The sequence below is a fragment of the Erigeron canadensis genome, chromosome 3 (assembly GCF_010389155.1).
Source record: "Erigeron canadensis isolate Cc75 chromosome 3, C_canadensis_v1, whole genome shotgun sequence".
In the NCBI taxonomy this organism is placed as follows: Eukaryota; Viridiplantae; Streptophyta; class Magnoliopsida; order Asterales; family Asteraceae; genus Erigeron; species Erigeron canadensis.
Window position 1 is genome coordinate 39,876,421 of NC_057763.1, and position 20,759 is coordinate 39,897,179.

A 20,759-nucleotide genomic window follows, 5' to 3' on the forward strand; every position below is an offset into this window, starting at 1 on the left:
CCATCTAAATGAATCCGTCGTTTCGTCACGTAAGAGTGCACATCCGAACAATATAGTTTTTCCATCGTTGTCCACACCAACAAAGATGGCAAAAGGCATGTCGTAAGAATTCACCTTGTATGTCGTATCAAAAACCACAATATCTCCAAATTCTTTGTACCAATCAAAACAATGAGCAGGAGACCAAAATATATTTTGAAGCTTATTTTCTTCATCCATTGTAAATGCATATTGAAATTTTGAATTTTCATTCTTATTTTTTTTGCAATATTCCAAAAGATCTTTCACATCATTATTAGCATGCATGCGATGAAGTTTACTTAAAAAATTACGAACATCTTTACTTAGAAAAGAAAGTTGTCCATGACTTACGTTTTTTTCAAGCTCCATAACACGCATTAATTGTCTAATCGATAAACCACCTTCTTTGAGCATCAAAATACGTTTCTCATCTTCCTTTGTAATATTGCGATACGATGGGAGAAAACGTACCTCGTTCGCAGATAACAAGTCATGATTATGCTCCATAATGAAAGTGGTAACTTGCCACTCATCGGGAAAAATTTCATTAACCCTTCTCTTTTTAATTCGCATATGAGCTTTACACTCACATTTCATAGAGCCGCGATTTCTTTGTTCTTTCGAAAAATCTATCATTTTTACTGTCGACTTTCCTTCACGATGACAAAAAAGTCTCGACGCTTCTTTTCTCCATTTTGGTTAACGAACCTTCCTTTCCGAATGGAAAATCCAATTCTTCTTGCATAAACGGTATAAAACGCGAAAGCCTCTTCTTCACTAGGAAAACACTGTCCAACGAAAGGTTGATGAATCTCTATCAAATTTTGTTCATCTTTATCAAAAACAATGTTATTTTCATAAAAGTTTAGATTTTCTTCTAATGGAATTTCATTTAAATCAAAAAAAACCTTTTCACTCATATTTTGCAATAAAAAGAAAAACGCATTAACATAAAAACTTGTAGTTTTGAAACTCCCATGATAATACGTACACTTTTTATAGACTAACATAAGTAGGAATTTGGGAGGGAAAAACAAAATTAGAATTAGTGTATAGAATCACTAAAATTAAATAATAAATATCTCTTGCATGATAATAAGCTTGAAGATACTAAATTTAAAGATGAAATATTTTCAAAATCATAATTTATCAAATGACAATAACAAATTAATCACAACGAATATCCAATCAAATATATAAAGATATGTTCTATATTCTAAATTATCTACCTATGACTAAAACACTATATAAAATGTGATTCTGACAATTACTTAAAAAGTAAGCAAAACTGACTAATTAAAACTACTATAAACACTATATAAAATGTGATCCTGAGAATCACCTAAAAACAAAACAAAATTGTACAATTTAATTCTAGTTATAATATTGATAAAAAAACGGCTCACACGTACATGAATGACGGGTATACTAATCAAGATATTTCACATTGAATTACAAAAAAAGGGCAATATAGGTATAAAGAAGTAAATCAATTTCATTTAATAAAAAGCCTTCATATTTATAGAAATAATAGGTTAATTAATGTAAAATTTTGGATGCCCCAAGGGCATTGTATAGCAATTCCCATATATATATATATATATATATATTTGAGTTTTAGACTTTTAGTCCATTACCATTTACCAATTTGCATAAATACTAGAATGCCCATATGACTTTAACGGCCCAATGTCATCAAAGGGGTAGTTTCGTCAAAAAGGAAACCGCCACGAGATTTACAAAATAAAATTCAATTCTAGATAAACCGTCTTTACCAAATACCAACTCAACGCTTTTCAAATTTCAACTCTCTATTTCTCTCGTTTCTCACATACATACATAGATACGAAAACACGCATTAAGATTTGAAGAATTATTAGCGAAAGGTAGAATAGAATGGGGGATGGAGATTGCAGGCCGCTTGGGTTTTTGATCGGTTTGCCGTTTGCATTACTTGCATTGGTGATCTCGGTTATCGGAGCGGTTATCTGGATCATCGGATCTGTGATCAGCTGTTTGTGCCCCTGTTGCTGTTGTTTCACCGGACTCGCAAATGTAGCTGTTGATCTCATCAAACTTCCTATTAAAGTTCTTAGATGGTTTACTTATCAGATTCCTTGTTAATTTACCTTACCTAATAATAGTGTTATATGACTAGTTTCTTTCTTTTTTGTTATTCTTTTCATGTTACATGTTTCTTTCTAAATATTATTGTAGCAGATTTTTAACATTTATGGAGGATTATTTTTATTTGATTTAAATTTTTAGTACTCGTATATTGCGTTTGTGTTTACATTAGATTGTTTAACGTTGTTTTGAGCCGGCAAACTGTTCATAAAAAGTCAGAATATACAAACTATCTTATGTTTTTTTCCTGGATACCATTCAAAGATAGAACCTACAACAGCGTTCGTTGGTGTCAGCCATTGAAAATCCTTTAGTAAATTGCCACAAATCACCAATAAAAGCCTAATAGCTGTTTCATTATAAGTTTAACTTTCATATGAAGTGTCAAAACCAGCACCAAAAAACTAGAGCATAACAGTCATAGTCACTAACACTTTGTATTATAAAAACAATAATAAGTACAACAAGCTCATCCTTAACTTGATTCCTAGACAAATCTTAAAGTTAGACAAATCAAGCATCAATAAATCGGATGTCAAAGGTATTGGGATGGATTTGCCACACATTCAATGCTGCATATTCCTCTAAACATTCTTTGAGCTGAGCTTCAGTGTAACCCTATTCAGATTACCAAATGTTAGTTTACTGCATAGCTTAAAATAAAACACCAAGCGAATATAACAAGAGCAAGAGACTGACCATTCTTGAAATCCTGTTAAGGGCTTGTGCATAGCTTACGTCCATCTTGTTGGACCTTGCAGCTTCATCGCGTAAAATTGAATAAATATCTGAGATTGCATCCAGACCAGATCGTTGTCTATCATCAGAGTACAAAGAAAACTTTGACATCTGCAGCAATCTAAGTGCCTCATCCACGTCACTCTGACCAACAGTGTCAGCGAACCTCAGCCTCGCAAGTGCCTGCAATATCATATTTTATTTATCAAAGTATAGCCATAGCAATGAGCATGACCACTAATAGTCGGCTAATATTAGAGAATGACACTATATGAAAGTATAAAACTCACAGCTGATATCCTTAGAATACTGAGAAGAGTTCTGATAGTGGTGTATGAGGTTGGGGTGTTTGACTTTGCTTCTTCTTGCCTGATACTCGAGTATGCAGTCGCTATGTACTCCTCCAGCTCTCTAGGAATAGATGGAGACTTCTTTCTGGCAGCTGAAATGTATGCCCTGTCAACAACAAAAAAGAGTGATCACCAATTCAGCTGATCAAAGCAACACTAGAATAACTATTCGGCCAAATTAAAAAACAAATTCTCTAAAGTTATTTTTTAATTAAGAACATGACTAGACAGTATATATACACAAAGAGAATAAGAAACATGAAAAATTGAAGATACCTAAGGACAGAAGCTTCAAGAGGTGCAAACCCAAGAGCAGGAGATTCTCTATTCTGGTGGACATAAACAACATGTCTAGCCATTTCAAGGTCGTTGTCCATATCCGCTTTGTCAAGGATCAACCACAAAAGATCAAATCTTGATAGAAGTGCTGGAGGTAGATTAATATTTTCAGCTGGAGTTCTACGTAAATCATATCTTCCCCTTCAAGAAAGCAGAATACTCAAATTAAAAACCAGAACCAGTGATTAGCAGATATAGGGACTGGAAACAATGCTTTGTACCAGGCAGGATTGGCAGCAGCAAGAACTGCAGTTCTTGCATTCAGGGAAGTCGTGATCCCAGCCTTTGCAATGCTAACAGTCTGTTGCTCCATGACTTCGTGTATGGCCGTCCTATCGGAATCATCCATCTTATCGAACTCATCAATCGCACAGATACCCATATCTGCTAGAACCTATCAAAGACGGAGTCACAAATACTTAGAGCTTAAGTGTACTAATTGAATAGATGAATATAATAATAGTAAAAATAGTTGTATGCCAAAAATGAGCAAAAAAAATTAAGACTTGAGGAGAGACACAAATTATACTCACCAAAGCTCCGCCTTCCAGAACCATCTCATTTGTCACCGGATCCTTCTGAACAGCTGCTGTCAGACCAACTCCACTGCTTCCTTTTCCGGTGGTATATACACCCCTTGGAGCAACATTAATTATGTGCTTAAGAAGTTGACTTTTAGCAACACCAGGATCACCCATCAAGCATATATGTAGATCCCCTCTTATCTGAAAGAGCACATGCAGAAAAAATCATTTTAAAACAAGCAAATGAAAAACTGTTCGTGTATGAAAAACTAAAAACCCAACTGTTAGCTGATAATAGGTTAAATTGTGGAAGACAAAAAAACTTCATACTGTTAAAATTTTAATCATGAATCCAAAAACGCATTACCTTCATTCCGTCCTTCAGTTTACGATGAGGAGCACCCACTAATAGGAGTAAAAGAGCTTTCTTGATATCTTCATGTCCAAAAATCTCAGGGGCCAATGAGCGTGCCAGCTTGCTGTATATATCACCATCCTCGGCTAGTTGGGAAATTTGTTCTTCCTCGTCTCCTTTGAGCTCATACCTGCAGAAAAGCAAAAAGATAATAAAGCCAGATACGTAATGGATAACCTTCAAGAATACAATGCTATCTATTCTGAGTTGTCAACCATATTTCATGTATACTACACTCCCACTTTTCTTTCCAAAACAATTTATTATTTACCTAACTTTCAGTTAACTATCATTACAAAATAATGTGGAGATCGATTTTGTTCAAAATGTTTTGCCAATTTTAATTTGCTAAAAGGTAAACGAATAAACAGAGAAGGTTTCCCTGGACCCAGAGATGGCGAGTCTTTATTACTCAGATGTATACGGCCCAACCAGAGGGACCATTTCCAAATTATTTTGATAAAAGGTAATTTAGTTATTTATCATTGATTGAAAACTTTTAGTGATAGTGAAAAATGTTGTCTTATTTTGAGCCACAGAGAAACTTTATATAAAATATACTTATGACCATAAAGAATTGGCAGTTGCTTACTCTTCGTATTTTTTCTTGAAATGTGAAACTGACATAGCCTCCAAGTACGTATCTGCCACCAAGCCTGCTCGCATTGCTCTAAAGCCGGTATAAGGAATAGGAAGAAATATTCCAGATAGCTCAACAACATCACCTGGGGCTACCTGAAAATATTGAAAGTGGGCTTTATAATCCAATTAAACAGTTTATGATCTCTTTTCCCCTAGAAACTTGTACCAAAAAGAATATAAAAAATCAGCTAACTACAGAACAATCTACCTTTCTTGTAAGTTCGCCACGAAAGTGAACAGTCATTGTGCGAGGAATATGACCTTTCGGAACATGTTCAGCAAGCTCTTGAATTTTTGCCTGAAATTTTTCATGGAAACATCTCGTATAAGAAGCCAATTCTGTAACAGCAAAAAAAAGTTTTTGTATTGCACAAAATTTTAAGATGCCCCCTGCTAACTAGCAATTCAAACTAACCTCCTGAAATTTCAGGAACTTTGAAGCTCTGAGTTGGAGAATAAGGTTTCCTTTTGCCCGATTAACTTTACAACGATTAGATGGGCATTCAAAGAGGGGCATGAAAACTCGAGCAGTTACCTCCTGTTTCAAAGAAGCAACAATTGATATGGGCAAGAATGTCCAATGCTAAAAAATTGAAATTATAAAATTTACTGTTTTAATGTGTGATAATCATATAGCTTACATAAGCACAACTCAGTGTTTGAGATCTTACAAAATGATACTTGAACCTAAAAGGCTAATTAAATCCATATCTTATTCAATATCTAGTACATCAACTTTTGATGTGAGAATAAAGTAAACACAACTGCAAACCTGATATATCTCGAAACCACACTCCTCACATGTGTAAACAGCAACCTTCATCAACGGTTTTACATCCGAACAACGAGTGACAATGCCAGATATCTTGACAAGCTGGCCAATATTTGACGCCCTGACTTCCCTTATAGTAAAAGGCTGACCCTTTGAAGAAGCTCTTATGTAAACTTCACTGATTTACCAGAAAATTGAGCATTAGAAACTTAAACAAAAAAAGTGTCTTTATGCATACTTATTTTCATATGCATTCAGTGATACGTGCATAAAGTTTCTGACTGAATAAATGTTGTCTACAGATTAAGCAATATCATTGTTTGTTTAGCATGCTGAATGAAAAGTCTGTAAAGGGAAATATTGAAAAGTCTTTCTTGTGTCAAGTAATTCTATGTGAATTAAGTAAAAAACAAACACATTCTTGAGTCAAGTAATTCTATATGAATTAACTCAAAAACAAACACTAAGTCAAACATCACTGAAATACTTAAACATGGATCCATTTCATCTTAGACTCTGTCTAATAGCAAAAGTTGAGCAATATAATGTCAAACATCAAAATAATGTAACAACTCCAATGAAGGCCCTCATTTCATGAAAAAAAAAATCCAATAAAGGCACAAGATTTACACTAACTACTTACTAAAAATGTTTGATTTCGGGGGGCATTTTGTAACATCCCGAACTTTTCGTGTTTGACTATTTGACTTTCCATTAATTAACGTTAGATTCGTTAAATTATGTGTCTTATATGTGATTATATGATTTAATGCTTAGATGCTTAATGTGAAATGATTAATGTGATGTTAATGAAAGTAATTAAAGTAGAGTGATGTAATTAAGTGCTTGTTAGTGCGTCAAGTCCCCCGGTAAGTGAATTTAAGCTAGGAAAGCTAAGTTTAGAAGTTAAGGGGTCCTAAGTGTAATGTATAGGGCTGATGGCCAGGGGTTAAGGAGCAATTAGGCAGCCCTAATTGTCACATAACTTCTGTGTCGTGTGTGTGAAGAGCCCCCCCCCCCCCCCCCCCCGACGTTCTCCCTCCCTCTCCAACCAAGTTCCCTCCAAGATTTCATTGTTCCGTGCCGTATTGATCAAGTTTTGTTAAGATCTTGAATCCCCTAAGTCATCTACAGGTAATATAGGTAATATTCTCTTCGAAATCTGAACTTATGAGTCATAGATGAGTATTCAATCCAGGCCATGGGGTTTGGGTTGGGTTAATTGATTAAACGATTACCGATTTCATGTTATTCGGGTGATTCAATGATTAATTTATGTTGTAAAGGATTAAAGGATTGATTGATGGATTAAATTCATCAAAAGTGTTGTCAAAGAGGTCAATTTTATGTCTCCAGGTTGGACTAAGGGTTTGAGATTGAATGGGAATCGTTTAGAGCAAGTTTGAAATTAAGTTTGTTGGTCGGCACCCCAGGTGCGACGCACCAAGTGGGAGGTGCGGCACACCACTGCCCAGATTGGGAATTTTGATTTTCGAAGGGAGCCCGATATGTGACGCACCAAAGGCATGTGCGGCGCACCTATACCTGATTATACCTGATCTGAGTTTTCTGTATGATTGGTGCGACACACCACTTGATAGGTGCGAGACACACCACTTGATAGGTGCGATGCACCTGATGCCCAGGTTGCACAAAATACTTCATTTAGCTTATATTTCAATCTTATACTCATTCTAGGTTGTCGGGAGCACTTAGCAAGCACATTAAGATACCCTTAATCTGTTGGTAAGTTGTATCAAGGTAAGATACACTATTTTGACACGCTGAGGGTTCAACAAAAGCATGGTTTTTATAATTAAACTTCCCTAACGATGTCTTGTTGCTTATGGGTATTCGGGATTACACGGGAGGTTATATGGGCTATGTAATTAACCATTAAGACCTGAAATGCAGTCCCAATGATATGTGATGTGATGTTATGAAATGATATGCAATGTCTTGTGATGTATTGAAATATGACATGTGTTGATGACTATTCAAATGTGCATGATTGTATGGCTTGTTCATCTAGTTCACTAGACTCATTAAGATGCCATGTCACGTGCACGTTTAAGGGCCTAAACGTAAAAGATGAATATGTGTTATGTTTAGGTAATGTGGACACCTAAACTATATGTAATGTAAATCGAGCTCGTATATGATATGAAAGTGTTAAGCTTAACCCGTACTTGCCCTTGCCCGGTGAGTGCATATATGGTTGCTTGGGTGGCTCCTTGCAACATAATTACGTGGTTTGAGTACCTCCGGGTGGAGTGATTACCCACCAATGTCTTCGAACATACGGACTACTCCTGGATTGGCTTGCCATTCCTTAACGACACTGATGGACCGCTGAAAGGCTTATCCATCCAATCAGGTGTGAGGTTCCCGTTAGGTCTTATGACCGCCTACACACAAACTTACACCTTATATGATATGGTGACTTATGTCACACCTGAAATGATGTTATATGTGATGATGAAAAGATGATTAGGCACAACTAAAACGAACGATCCTATATAAATGATGCTTATGGCTATATGAGATGCTTTCTGATGATGAGTGCCTTAATGATGAAATACAACTTTTATTAAGTTTTAATTGGACAAATGTTTTTATAATCTTGTGTTATCTTACTTAGCTAATTCGTTAGCTAACACTTGTTTCTTGAAATGTTTTATCCCCTCAGGTTTAGCAAGCTTGTTTGAATGTTGATGAATAAAGAGCAAGGCATGGGTAGATAGCTTGAAGATGATCATAGTTTACCCATAGTGGCTGCTATTTTAGACCTCTGATTTATGTTAAGATGTTCTATGAATTGTTAAGACTTGTGATCGGTTTTTTTATGTTGGGCAACCGATGGATTTCCATTTAGACTTGTTTCAATGATAAGATAAATAACACCATTTTGATGAATAAACCAAACTGAAATTACTGGTTTGGACTTTTAAATGTTTGTTCCGCTTTCTTTGACACCATTAGATGAAACTTTTTGGAAATCCATGTTTTTAAATGATGGGTGCTACACATTTGCTGTCTAGGATCAGTACCATCAGCATTCTCATTACCAAAAAAGTGAACATTAGAAACTTAAACAAAAAAGTGTCTTTATGCAGACTTGTTTCATATAAATTCAGTGATACGTGCATAAAGTTTCTGACTGAATAAATGTTGTCTACAGATTAAGCAATATCATTGTTTGTTTTACATGCTGTATAAAAAAGTCTGTAAAGGGAAATATTGAAAAGTCTTCTTGAGTCAAGTAATTCTATATGGATTAAGTCAAAAACAACCACCACCGTATTACTTATGACTTATCTCAAGCAATTAGCATAATAATCTTGTAAATACTTAACATGAAACAATTTCATCTTAGACTCTGTGTAGTATCAGAAGTTGAGAAATATAATGTCAAAGATCAAATTTATGTAATAATTCCAATAAAGGCCCTCATTTCATGAAACAAATAAAGGCACAAGATTTACACTAATTAGTTAGGGAAACTTACTAAAAACGTTTGATTTCAGGGGGCATTTGCTGTCTAGAATCAGTACCATCAGCATTCTCATTGCCTTCTTCAGCTCTTTGTGTCATCAATATATCATGATCATCATCAGGTAACACCTCAGTTGGCTCAGGTATCAACTCATCTATTGCATCAGCAAATATTCCAACATATCTTCGAGTATTCGATGTTACTCGTCCCACAAATTCCTCATCCAAATCCTTATACTATTTCAACAACAATACATATACATATATTATATACACTTAAACCCCAAATCTTAAACCTAATTTAACTTATATACTGTATACAATAATAGGATATGGAATACATACATCAAATAGATCTTCAATGTCGATTTGAACCGCTTTCATCTTCCGGTTCGCAACGTCTTGCTGTTTAGAGAAAACAATATATAGAAAAATTATTATTTAAAAAAACATATATAGATACAGAATATAGAGATATATTGTATATGTATATATAAAAAAAAGCCATACAAGGATATTAATGTATTTAGCTTCGCCATCTGCATCGGCGAAGTTTTGAAGAAAGTCTTTGGCGAGATCTGTAAAATATATATATATAAAGGAATAATTGAACGGATTAATTAAAAATAAAGGTTAAATGGAAAACAGTTAGACAGGAATTAGGGTTTGAAATGAAGATATAATAATACCTTTGTCACGGGTGAAATCGAGGTCCGTCATTCTGTCGCCGGTTACGGTGGTTCGTTGATCGGCAAAACGAGAAGTGAAAACACAGAGAGTGGATATAGCGAGTGTGTTGATTGCGAGGGAAAATGGAGATGAAATTGGCGCCTAAATGGGGGTGTTGTTTGTGGTCAAGGATAGGTTTTTGGCGGGAAACAAGTTGGGGGGAGACTTCGGCCCAACAGATCATTTTAGTGGGTTAGGGTCATGATCTTAAAGCCCATACTCCACTAAAAAAGATATTTTGTATGCTCTGTCGCTCTGATGAGAATAAAAAAAAAAAAAAGAATGTATTGCAGTTTGTACATAACGTATCGTATTAGGGTCTTTCTTTTTCAATCATGTACATAAGACTATAGTCTATAGAACTATAGGTAAAATGGGATGGAGATTCCCTAAAGTTATTTATAACTTTAGGGAGTGTTTGGTAAAAGAAAATCATAAAAAATAGAAATATAATAAAGAATGGAAATAGTGAGAAAGAGAATGAGTATTTGGAAAGAGAATGAATTCCGTTGTTTGGTACCCACAGAGAATGAATATATATAAAAAATAAAATTTTAAATAATAATACATTTATTACATATAACATCTTAAAAAAAAAAAAAAATTCCATTCTCACCCATTCTCCACAATTTGTAGAAAATGGAGAGAATGTAATTGATTCCCCTTTCTCCATTCTCATTCTCTTTCTTTGTCGCAAACAAACAAGGGAAGTCTTTCTCATTCTCTTTATCCCCTTTCCATTCCATCATACCAAACACCCCCTTAAAGTTGAAAGGATCTTGATCCACTCAAGATTCAAAGATTCAAAAATCATCTTTGAATCTTAACCCTTAATTTTAATTCAAGGGTTGACATTAACAACTTTACCCTTAAAATGTTTGATATGGTTTCAGGCCTGGAGTCTAGATCATAGATGCATATATGAGTAAAGAATTTCTATCTTCTTATAGGTAAAAGCTTTTAACCTCTTTGTAAACATTCCACACTTTTAAAAGTTAGATTTGTAAAAATTTATATTAAAAGTAAAATGGTAAAACTAATATTCCACATTTATTTTAGGAACAAAATACTAAAGGCAGTTAATATGGGACGAAAATAAGTTACATAAATTTTCCATAGTACTACTACTTAAGTTAAGAGCAATAGGCCAATACATGAATAATGAATTAGTTTTGAGTCAGATTGACCCATCTAATATGAGCCCGACATATAGTACCCATTATAAGAATTTCAAACCACTCAAATAACCCAATTCATTACAAGTCTTTAGTATAATCGTTTCCAGTTATGCTTAAGATGGTCAATTCAAGTCCCAACTGGGAATTGGGGCAAACGTGTAAAGTATGTGGTTGTGTGTCATTAGAATAAAATAAAAAACTAAATGAATTCACATTTATTCTGTAACATTAAAACAATAATGAGAATCCAGAAGTTATTCTATCGGAGTTTTTAGACTTGTGACCCCAAATAAACAACACATGTTTCATATCAACAGGGTGACACTAAGTCAAAAGCAAAGTTGCTGAACTATCTATACTTAACACAATGATACAACAGGTGATGCACGGAACTTTTGCACTTCCAACATGTTTGCCCAAAACATGCAAAGGATATTGCCAGTCAGGTCTGATAGTTCAACCCAGTTATGTAATCATCATTTGCTAAGAAGAGACTGTTCCTTGGTCCATGGTCCTTGCCAATTTTGCTTGTACGAGTCTATCTAAGATGGCAGGCTCTAAAGGACTAGGGTCAAGACAACGTTCTGCAGCAGCGACTATTACCTGTTCAACAGAGAATGATAGCTTTAACTAATCACCGGTATAACACATTAAATTTCTGAAGCGTGGGGAAGCTTAAAAAAAGAGTAACAATAAAGCACCAATTCAAATACAAACTCTCTCACATCATACTATAGTGTAAATAGAGAAGGCAATTGATCGATTTAGGTGGTGTTCAGCTAAAGGGGTATGGGGACACACACGTTAAAGGTTGTTCAAAGCCCCTACTTACATTGCATACAACCTCCTACTTCGTTTTTGTACAAAAAATATGATCACGTGTAACAATAATATTTTTGTGATCATATTCATAGTAAGCTGACAATTAGTTGCTTAGAGAAAAAATAACACTGGGAATAGAAAGTGTTTGTGGGTTAACTGCTAACCTCATCGAGTAGAAATTCAACAGCGGCTTCATCTTCAGCACTGTCTTTGAGTGTAATTCTTAGGTATTGCATGTCCAACTGAATTTGTTGGAATCCACTCCGATTAAAAGTTTGCAGCCTAACAAACTCTTGCAAACTTTTTAGGCAAAGTTTCACAATATTCATCACAACAGATTCCTGCAACACAAGCAATTCTTAAATCACGGATACTCAGTTACAGTACCAACTGTTCGTAGATGGAATCAAATAAGATCACACCTGTGTATGTTCGACTTTTGTGAAAATTTCCATCTTTTGTTTAAACAACTTTGCTAGATGGGTTTCTAGAAGCTGACTCCGAGCCCTGTTGGTGTTTGAACGGTTATCTCTTAACGCATTGCTGCGTGAAGAGCTTGTGCTTCCGTTACTCTCAGTGCGAGAATGTTTACGGACAAGTCCATGAGGTAAAATCTGTTTCACTTCACTTCCTACAGCTCTCAACTGCCAAAGCATAAATTAAGTCACTTTTATAATACATTCATACTGATACAAAAAAGATAATATTAACAATATATTTAGATCTGCAGGTGCTTAATATAAAGAGTTAAAAACCAGGTGAAAATCCATACCTCTTGAAGAAACAAATCAACGAACATATGAACTTCTCTTGGTTCTTTATGCTAAAGATGGAAAAATATTAGTCAATAATTAAAAACAATTTATATCTAATCATACAGAAACCACATCCAGTTTATGCACATATCATGGTATAAAGCTGTACAAAGCAAACCTTGATCCAATTTGGTGTTGTGAGCCTCTTCCTCAGAAGAACAGATATTCTTTGAGTTCTCATATTAATATACTGTAAAGAAAATTCCAATTAACTTATGAAGCGAGAGGGGAAAAAGATTGTATATCAGCAGACTTGATTACAAGATACATACACGTAGCAGGAACTTTTCCCCGGCTGACTTGAAGGTGTGACGGACTTCAGCAGGAACAAAAACTGGACCGCCGCCGGAGAATGAAGAGCGGATTTCCTAAAGAGTAACAGGCAAAATCCGGATAAATGCCTAAATGTCTAGAAAGAGAAATCAACACACTTGGAAAATATATGCAAAGCTATAAAATTAGAAATGGCACATCTGGATGGGTTGGGAGGTTGAGTAACAAGTCAAATGAGCTTGGGTTAGGATACCCAGAACTGCTTTGTCCAAAAAAAGGAAAGAGATCATCTTTTATTAACAATTCGTGTCAAATTAAGTAACTATATTACTTCGAAAGGATAATCTTAAAATTTGAACCAGAATGATTTAGGCATTGTTAATACACTTTAGGTGACTTGTGATTGACCAGTTCAACCCATTTGACCATCTTCCTTTGTAACTTATTTTTATAAGGTTTACCCATTTGGCCTATTAGAGTTAAAACAAAACCCAAAGCAACCCATTCATAAGTAATCAAATCAAAATTGCCTCCTCTAAATATAACATAACATCAGTTCTTGCCTCGGTAAGTTTTGAAATGGCATCTCGTTCAATGAAAACAGATAGTTCGGCTATCACAAGTACAAGCCCAGCAGGAATTTTATCAGCTTGTAATTTTTCTGTTAATGCCTGCCCTTGTGCCCCAGGAACATATTTTCCAGAGAGGTAGAGTAACTGATCATTAAGTTGTCTAAAGAAAGACTCAAACCCTTCTTGTACCCAACTAATAATCGCGCTCCTTAACTTCAATATCAATCCCAAATCTTCATCAAGAAGATACCGGATATCCTGCAGGTTAAAGATGATGATACAGCAATTATAAAAAAAAGACCACTCGTATGATCAAATGAAAGTGATGAATCATGATTTACCAATAAGACTTTTGTACTGCCTTGAATTAAAGTTTTTCTGCTGGCGTCAAGAGCAGACTGCAAAGGATACTCTTCTCCTGTGCCATCCTTTTGAATTTGCAGAAGAGTATCTGACAATTCAAACAGACTTCAATCAGAAATTCAACATTACATATCAGATTATCAGATCTAAAAGCATGCAGGTAAATGCTGTGATATGAACCCACGGTTGTTGTCCTTGTCCACATTTAGATTGTATGATTCTAGGACTTTAAGTGCTTGTATGATTCAAACGGGTTGAGCAGCTTTAGTTGAACAAATACACTCTCTTACCGTTTTTAAATATGTAAACAAATTACAAACACGATATTATTACAATAATGATCTAATCTTTGACCCATTTGAGATTGCCACCTCTACTTGTTTGTTTCAGGAAAAGACTAACCAGATATTTTGTGAAGAAGATGAGAAAATGCGTTAGTGACGTACTGCTTCAGAGCAACATGCGCAGCCTGACACCATAAATATTCAATCAGTATAGATACCATTTATCAGTAAGTTTTCAACTTAGCAAATATGTTGAAATAAACATGATAAAGAACACCATTGAAGTAGGAGGATGACAACCTCAAAAGCAAAATCTTGTAGACCAGCTTCTGGTAAGACTTCGTCAATCGAGAGGACATCAGTCCAAATAAATCCTGTAAAAAGCAAAATCAATCTGACATGATGTATTTAAAACAAGTATATAACAGGCTTAGACCAAAGACTTTTCTAACACCTGTTTGGAAAAAATTTGGTAATACAAGTATCTATAGTTGACAGAGGTGACAACTCTGTCCATTTACTTATAATGGGCCAATTCAGGTTAAGTTTAATCACTAACGGGGTCAAATGGATGAAAATAAAAAAGAATTTTAAAATAGCTAAAGGAAAATAAGCTAAAAGAACTAGATGGGGTCGGAGAGTGTATGTTTTGTGCATGTAATTTAATGGTAATAGAGGTTTTTCGAGAGTCATGGGTTTCATCCCAGGCATGCTTGTAATTTAAGAGTAGGATAGAATACCGTTCTTAAAAAATAAAAAAATTAAAATTAATTAAAAATAATAATAATAACTTATCAAATCGTGCATAAATATTATATTATTACTGAAATAAGACAGCTTTTGTAATTATATTGAGCACAGTAACACAAAAAAATAGAATTTGTGAACAGCAAAGTTTTGAGACAACCCAGCATGGCCCAACCTCAGACCCAAAAATGACTGCTTTGACCCATTAACCAACCCATCCGTTTTCCCACCTCTAACAATAATTGATACCATTAGTAGGTATGTTACATACGAAGTCGGTTGGATAGCTTTTCTGAAGAGATCTGTTCTTGTATTTGTTGTTTGGCGGCTTCAAAGTGCCTAACAAAGCAAACACCGATTAGGAATGAGCAACAAAATATAGTTAAATGTAGATACTGGCACTAATTACAAGAACTAAAAAGTTGCACATGCATACCTAGTGGTCAAATCATGCACGAGTTTGACCAACTGCTGCTCTGAATCAGGGAAAATTACATGATAAGCGTGAACTGCTTGCACGAACTCACGTGTGGGAACCTATTCAAGACATTACACGTCTGAAAGAGATCATATATATGATCAAGTAATAACTGAAAACAGTGATACATGTTTAATTAAAAGGGACAAATATTATAGTATAAGCCTGTCTAAACATCTTTCAAAACCTTATGGGGGGTCAGTCAATAATAAAAGGTAGATCATCTTTACAATTACCTCGGGAGTGGGAGGAGTGGAATCAGCTTCACTTCCTGCATTGGTAGATTTGTGATGATCTGCAGAACCCATGTTTATCTCTTTAACAAGATTCAGTTCCCCTAGGAACTGCTCTAGCTTTTCAAGCAGCTTTGATTTTAAGTTTTCAACCTGAAAAGAGTGAAGAGCCATAGGTACTCAATAAAGCATGAGACCATTATAATTTGGAGATATGACGTTTGTAGAGCTTAAGATATGTTGAACTCCTTTTGGAAACTAATTTATATTCCTCTAGAAATGACTTTCTTTTTCTGATTTAGGGAGACAGTAAGATAGTCCTAGGAGATCATGAACACATACATGTATCTGCTCTTCTTTAAACACGGATATCTAGAATCCTGTAAAATAATATGTTAATTTCTTTTATCTTTTTGTGTTTCTATCAATTAGGATGGCAAATCCAACCCATTTACTTATGATCAGTTTTGGGTTCTGTTTATCTCAAACGGGTCAAATGTGGTCTCATAGTATAGATTTTATAATATATACCAAGCCCTAAACTGCTTTATTTAAAGCTTGGTTTAACTAGTGTAATCACATATAGTTATATATCATCGATATATATAAGAAGAAAAAAAACTTCCACAGTTGACAAAGGGGTTGAGAATGTATTACCCAAACAACCATTACCCAGCTCACCCTTATTAACATCTACTGCCAGTGGGAACTCAGCATATTATTACCAGCACAATCGATCCACCAAGGCATAAAAGATACATAAAGTGAAAATATAGCATTGCATATGAAGGGTTGAGCCAATGTCTGAAGAACTGTGCTTTTATAGAACATATATATACATATGACATGATACACTAGGAAGGCACATGAAGCACAAACTTCTGGCTGTCTTACTAATGATTAGATGCATCGTGTATATATGCACATCATGAGTTGATTATGCTTTCTTGTATTAGTGTATAAATTAAAGTTCATTCCTCATATCAAGTTTACATAATAAAGGTGAAAAGAACTGCAGAACGAGGCTTTAGAATTAAAATGAAGACTGATGGTAAAATAAGAGTTACAAACCGGAAAATCCAACTGCTTAAGAAGCATTACAGCCTCTGCTCTTGCTTGTATTGATTCAGAGTCAGAAGAAACCTTATCCTGAAACAAACACCGGCACATTATGAATTCTTTCTGTTTTCCATTTATTCTTTATCAACAAATAACAAACATAGTAGATGTAGCAAGATGGTAACCGAACGAAACAGGTTCACCTGAAACACTTCTTTGTCCATTATTTTGTAAAAAACAAGACTTGTTATAATTACAAAAAAAATAAAGTAATCACATTAATAGTCTAAACTTTCAGATAAAAACAACATGGAAGATTATATGTATTAGAAATAGGCGTACAGCGATATACATCGCGTTTAATTTTAGCTAAATTATATAATCCATTTTAGATAAAACACAGCCAAAATCAGCCAGCTTGAAAATGAACTGATTAAAGTTACCACCTCTAATGTGTTCCAACAGAACTGACATAATATCATTATAATGATAAGTTATATGATAAACACTGTAGTCGGATATATATAACATCTGAATACTTCTCATTTAAGTTGTTACAAGAAAAAGAAAAGAAACAAAGGTTGTACCTGAAGCTTGTTCACAATGACGGACATTACTTCTTCGGATGCTTTCTTGCAGTCCTGGAATGAGGAGTCCCCATATGCCTAGTGAAGTTCGAGATAAAGAGTAAAATTATAAATGAATGTCGTCAAGTGAGGTCTTACAACTATCAGAACATATATAATTGATCCGATCAAACGACGTTAACTAACCTTAAATATCGGCATCGCTCCAGTGTAGAACCTCACTGCATCACCATATGCTTCAGATTTAATACATTTTCCAAGTGTGGTAGGAAGATCGTATATAAACTGCAAAACACGGGATGAAATCTGTGTAACTGAACATGACCAAAGACCAGAATTTGTATAACTTCACATAAGATTAAGACCTTTAAGTGCACAGCAAAATGGGATGACTCTATTTCATGAAGATGAAGTTTATGTTTACTCTAATACCTGAACTTTGCGTAACAGATTACGTGTGCGGTGTAATTTCTCTATATGCTCTCTTTTTTCAAAAAGCGAAGTATTGACCCCGTCGCTTCTTGATTGCACTGACATTATCTGACCAAAGAAATAATCAGGAGAGGTAAATTTCAAAACTTTCTTGATTTCGGTTAACCTACTTGCATTTCCGTTGATAACAGTGTCGACAACATGCAAATAAACTATTGCCAATATACCTTATCAAGAAGTTGCTCCATATTTACTTCCATACCAACAATATTATTCTTCATTCTGGCACAAAAAGAAAAAGAAAAACTATCACATGTCATGCATGAAAAGAGTTCTAAGAGAAAGTTCAACAGGCATCTCATTGAAGATAAACTTTTCCCAAGATTCTTACCTTCTAATTGTATCGGTCGCGCTGATAAACTTGTTATAATTTTCATATACTAACATTTGCAAGTCGGTATCAAGATTCTTAATTTCAGCAGCCATTTCAACATGTCTCTGAAGGAGACCCTCCAGATTCGACTTTTGTACCTAGGAAGTTAGCAGACACAATTTTATAAAAATTTATTTAATGAAGTGCTGAGTTTAACACATGTTCTAAGTATCAAGTTTATACAACTACAGACGGTCAGAGCTACCTCTCTCATTGGTAACGAAATTTCTGCATGATCTATTTTCATCTTAAACAATATAGCCAACTATATTCCCTTTTTTTCATGCTTCGCATCAAAATAAGATAAAAAAAAAAATCCACATTGGAGACTTAAATCACAGCACATTCCTACACATGTAACATTATAATTTTGATACAGTAATAATAAATATAAGAGATTAGGGATCTGAGATCATACAAGAAGATTCATATACTGATCAGCATCAAACGACGTCGTATTGATAGTATCAAGCGTCGCAAATCGTGATGTAGAGTTGGTGGGACCAGCAGTCTGAGAAGAATCCTGTGAATAAAAACTTGATAACAGATCTCTCGTTCTTTTTACCTTATCATCCACCGGAACATCATCTGCCGCCATTTTTTATATAATATATACAACTTAACTGTTATTGTGTATCTATAATGACCCGACTTTGGAAAATCCGGTGATCGGAGTTACGCCGGGAACGGATGCTGGAACAGGGATATGTGAATCAGGTAGAGACTGGGCCTTTTTCTTTGAACCGTCAAATTCAATTGAACCCAGTTTTGTCTATATGTATACTGTGTTTCTTAATTGAAATCCGTCAAATAAATTAGAATTTGAACAAATTAGAATCTGAACATATTAAAATATATTATAAATTTAGTTGACGGAATTCAATGGAATACAATTAAAAAAAATTCGAATATAAACTATGTCAAAAGATAAAATTAACCTTTGTTAAATTTTTTATCTCTTATGATAATATTTACGGTTCATTTTAATAACATATTTTTACACATACTTTATATTATAATAATAATAATAATAATAATGAATAATAATTATTATTATAATTATAATAATAATGAAGTAACTGATCTATATGAAACAAACAGTCAACACTCACTTTCTTGTTTACAAAGTAATATGACTCATATCCATTCATTTATTTATCTTCTTTCTTTTAACCAAGAACCATCATTATCTTTTTACCAAATTTCATATCATACTTTCATTCTTCTATTCTAATTTCAGTTTTCCTTTTCAAAATCAACATAAACCCTATTAATCAAAGTTAGTGGTAAAGAGAGCACAACAACAAGGTTGGTGGAGGTTCTAATTTATAATCACCAGCAATGGCTGCCATGGTGGTAAACGGTGGCTGCCATGGCGGTAAATGGTGGCTCTCATTACAGTATGAAGGTTGTTAGCGCGTTGGCGGCACACCAAGGTCAGTTACATAGTGGTTGTACAACAGTGGTGGCTGCCGTGGCGGTTCCTATCACTAGTGGTGGTTGCGGCACAGAGGTTGTGGTGGCGGTTGGTTACAGGGTATAGGTACAACAACGAATTATGGATGCAATAGAAAAACAAATGAGAAAATAGGTTTGTATTTTTTTTTTAGGGCTTTTTATGTCAAAATGTTCCAATTCCAATGGAATTGTAAACTTTCCATGGATATAGTGAAGGATTTCTAAATTCTGTATTTTAAGGAATTTGATGGAATATTTTGAATTCCAATTCCATCATTTTAGCCAACCGGACAAAGTAAAGAATGGAATTTAGATTCCAATTCCATAGAATTCCTTTGAATTCCATGAACCAAACACCACCTTAGGTAATCCACTTTAAGAAAAAATTACAATTAAACTTTTGAATTTGATAAATATACATAGTTTTCTCTGAATTTTACATAACCTCCCCCTAAATTTTACATAATCTCCCCGTATTTTACCGAAGATAGATACTGCATGTTTTACCTAACCTTTCACTATACAAATAAGTGGGACCGCAACTTAAGTTTAGTCAAGGGCGTTGTGAAAAGTTTGGAAGATATGACCAAATAAGGTGATAGCCCCGTAGATTCGTTCTCATGGTTCGATCCTTCCAGTAAAACACGGTGTGTTCGAATTCTAATCGCTTTTACGCGAGGTCTCTCTCCCATTGGTCGAGAGCTTTCAATAAAGCATCTCTCTCTTGGAAAGTAGGAACTGGTCTGCTTTGGAAGATCTGGCCAAATAAGGTGATAGCCCTGTAGATTCGTTCCCATGGTTCGATCCTTCTAGTAAAACGAGGCGTGTTCGAATTCTTATCGCTTTTACGCGAGGTCTCTCTCCCATTGGGCG

General features: G+C 34.7%; 3 protein-coding genes across 3 annotated transcripts; 1 reads left to right on the plus strand and 2 right to left on the minus strand.

Annotated features, from left to right (window-relative positions):
• Positions 1-1,787: 1,787 nt before the first annotated feature.
• On the plus strand, positions 1,788-2,276 carry LOC122594468 (signaling peptide TAXIMIN 2). Its single transcript, XM_043766918.1, has one exon. It carries the CDS (start codon positions 1,918-1,920, stop codon positions 2,143-2,145), a length of 228 nt encoding a protein of 75 aa, XP_043622853.1. The 5' UTR covers positions 1,788-1,917; the 3' UTR covers positions 2,146-2,276.
• A 200-nt stretch (positions 2,277-2,476) lies between these two features.
• LOC122593688 (DNA replication licensing factor MCM7) lies at positions 2,477-10,206 on the minus strand. The gene is made up of 15 exons (XM_043766132.1): positions 10,113-10,206; positions 9,934-10,001; positions 9,769-9,828; positions 9,437-9,660; positions 5,929-6,106; positions 5,572-5,694; positions 5,365-5,454; positions 5,107-5,249; positions 4,467-4,644; positions 4,109-4,300; positions 3,797-3,969; positions 3,513-3,716; positions 3,177-3,342; positions 2,848-3,069; positions 2,477-2,766 (listed from the first exon to the last, which is right to left on the minus strand). The coding sequence occupies exons 1-15, from the start codon at positions 10,141-10,143 to the stop codon at positions 2,662-2,664; spliced, it is 2,157 nt and encodes a 718-aa protein (XP_043622067.1). The 5' UTR covers positions 10,144-10,206; the 3' UTR covers positions 2,477-2,661.
• Positions 10,207-11,517: 1,311 nt separating this feature from the next.
• Positions 11,518-19,189, minus strand: LOC122593660 (vacuolar protein sorting-associated protein 51 homolog). The gene is made up of 20 exons (XM_043766094.1): positions 18,847-19,189; positions 18,387-18,526; positions 18,223-18,277; positions 17,996-18,103; positions 17,750-17,848; positions 17,564-17,641; positions 16,989-17,066; positions 15,921-16,070; positions 15,643-15,743; positions 15,478-15,545; positions 14,760-14,833; positions 14,578-14,644; positions 14,154-14,263; positions 13,804-14,070; positions 13,240-13,335; positions 13,086-13,157; positions 12,925-12,975; positions 12,575-12,796; positions 12,317-12,493; positions 11,518-11,933 (listed from the first exon to the last, which is right to left on the minus strand). Exons 1-20 carry the CDS (start codon positions 19,024-19,026, stop codon positions 11,814-11,816), a joined length of 2,313 nt encoding a protein of 770 aa, XP_043622029.1. The 5' UTR covers positions 19,027-19,189; the 3' UTR covers positions 11,518-11,813.
• Between the last annotated feature and the right edge of the window lie 1,570 nt (positions 19,190-20,759).